This window comes from Micromesistius poutassou (genome assembly GCF_964030765.1).
Source record: "Micromesistius poutassou genome assembly, chromosome: 3".
Lineage (NCBI taxonomy): Eukaryota > Metazoa > Chordata > Actinopteri > Gadiformes > Gadidae > Micromesistius > Micromesistius poutassou.
Window position 1 is genome coordinate 512,948 of NC_140273.1, and position 2,500 is coordinate 515,447.

At 54.6% G+C, this 2,500-nt stretch overlaps 1 protein-coding gene across 1 annotated transcript in view; it reads right to left on the reverse strand.

Annotated features, from left to right (window-relative positions):
- The window catches only part of LOC311340441 (potassium voltage-gated channel subfamily KQT member 5-like), a gene marked incomplete at its 5' end in the record, with an annotated part of 25,401 nt that overhangs the window by 4,325 nt on the left and 18,576 nt on the right, over nt 1-2,500 (reverse strand). The window contains 3 exon segments of the mRNA XM_084465335.1: nt 147-200; nt 203-339; nt 341-412. Of these exon segments, the coding sequence (XP_084321461.1) occupies nt 147-200; nt 203-339; nt 341-412 (263 nt within the window).

The window sequence follows — 2,500 nt, forward strand, 5'->3', positions numbered from 1 at the left end:
CGGGGGGGGCGGGGGGGGGAGCAACACAGACCGCCACCCCCCCTCCCTCCCCCCCCCCCCCCCCCTCCCTCCCCCCCCCCCCCTGCCCCCGTCCGACCCGCCCCCCTTACCGTCGGTCGGTGGTTAAGCGTGATTGGCCCCCCTACCGTCGGTGGTGGAGCGCGATTGGCTCTTGAGGCGCAGCGAGGGCCGGAAGCGGTGCGGTCGTTGAAGCTCCAGCTCTTCTGCACCTTGGCGGGGCTGCCCCCCCCGCCGCCGCCGCCCCCCCCCTCGGCGGCGGCGGCGCCGGCGGAGGACGGCGGGGGCGTGTCGGCCACCGGGGAGCGCCGCTCGTTCACCCGACTGCCGGCTCTTGACGCTCTGGCCCCGCGGGCTCGCCATCCGCACGCGCTCCTTGAAGCTCAGCTTTTGGCTGAGGGGGGGGGCGGGCGATGAGGGGGGTGGTGGTGAGGAGGGTGGTGGTGAGGATGAGGAGTGATAGGTCTGAGGATGACAGGGATGAGGTTGATGATGAAGGCCATGGCGATGATGATGATGATGATGACAGTGATGATGAGGATGATGACGGTGATGAGGGGAATGATCGGTGAGGATGAGGATGATGATGAGGGTGATGAGGATGATTAGGATGATGATGATGATGATGATGGTGATGACAGTGATTGAGGGTGATGACAGTGATGATGATGACAGGGATGAGGGCGAGGATGAGGATGTGACAGTGATGAGGGGGATTGTGATGAGGATGATGAGGATGATAGGGATGGTGATGAAGATGAGGATGATGATGACGGCCGGGGCGATGAGGAGGATGACAGTGATGAGGAGGGTGAGGAGAGATATGAGGGTGATGAGGATGATAATGATGAGGGTGATGAGGATGATAATGATGAGGGTGATGAGGATGACAGTGATTGAGGATGATGATGGTTATGATGGTGATGATGATCATTAGGATGATGAGGATGGTGATGAGGATGATGATGATGACGGTGATGATGATGATGGTGATGACGTCAGGGGAGAGAACGACGATGAGGTCGGGGGGGATGGGCGAGAGAGAGAGAGAGAGAGAGAGAGAGAGAGAGAGAGATGTTAACGACAACAAACACATTCTCCGCTCAAGGTAAACTAACGCAGGCAGGTCGGGCGTGGCTATGTTACAAATTAGTTGTTAGATGACGAAAAAGAATGCAGTTGTTGGTCAACAGATTAATTTCAGTTAGTCTCCCTCCAGGTCAACGGCGAAGGCGAGGCCTCCCCCGGTCGTAGAGAAAGGGTCCGGGGAGGTCGGACGGCGGTGAGAGATCAACATGCGTCACTATGCCAACAGAGATACTCAACAGAACTACACGGCAAGCAGGCAACAGGCGGCGGAGCGATGTAGTCCTCTTGTGGACATGTGGAGTGTGAGGCTGGTAAGGCTGGGATAGCTCCTCCGGTGTGCCTCATAATTGCGCTCACTTGAAGTCTCACTTGTTCCGAGTTTAGACTCTGCATCGCCCCCCCCCACCCCCCCCCACGCCCCCCCACGCCCTCCCACCCCCTCTTAAGCACTTATTGTATCCTGGCCTTTTAATGTCGGCACTTATTGTATGTTTCATACATCCTCGCACTTAAAAATAGTACTTAGCATTGTGTAGCGTCTCATCCTGGCTATCTCTGTTGTGTACGGGGAGTATGGGTTAACCGAGCAACTGTAAATGCTCGGCACTTGGTATTCTATGAATATCTTCACTGTACCCAGAGCGATAAATATTGTTTCTCCTTCTTCTGACAAGTGTACTTATCGTCACACTCTTTGGATAAAAGCGTCATACATTTAGGGCTGAATGCCCTAAATGTGAACACGCTCTCGTTTTCCTTTTATTTTGGTCACAGTGTTTGACTTTCAAACGTTGGCAGTCGAGTCGTGCGTGAATAAGCGACTCATTAAGTGACTCATTATAGTTTAATATGAGATGGACACGAGAAGCTAAGAAACAGAGTCGATTATATTATCGGGTGGAAGTGAGTGAGTCCCGACGGTCGAAGTCCAGCATGAACCGTGAACCGAGACGCCTTTCGGACGTTTGACAGCGTGCGACGTCACACGGCTGAAACATCTGTCCTGAACATCCTCCACACGGCAGCAGGGTCTCAATCGCCATGGCGACGGGAGGAATTATTATTAACGTCGCTCCGGGGGGGGGGGGGGGGGGGCAATTTAAACAACAAAACCCCCCCCTCTTAAAAAAAAAAAAAGCAAACGTATTAATGGACATTAAAGACAACAGATAACACATCCGAGAGCAGAGCATCCTCTCCACAGCCTCCTCGAGGTTAACCCATGCAGGGGGGAGGTTAGTGCGCATGCCTGGGAGAAGCGGTGCAACGCGTGGGGGCCGTGGCAGTGAGTACCTATTCCTCCAGGCGGAAGGCCTCCTCAGTAGCTTCTTACTACTATGAACCTTACTAAAGGCAAGACAAGAGATGGGATGGGTTAGACGATGGGCTGACG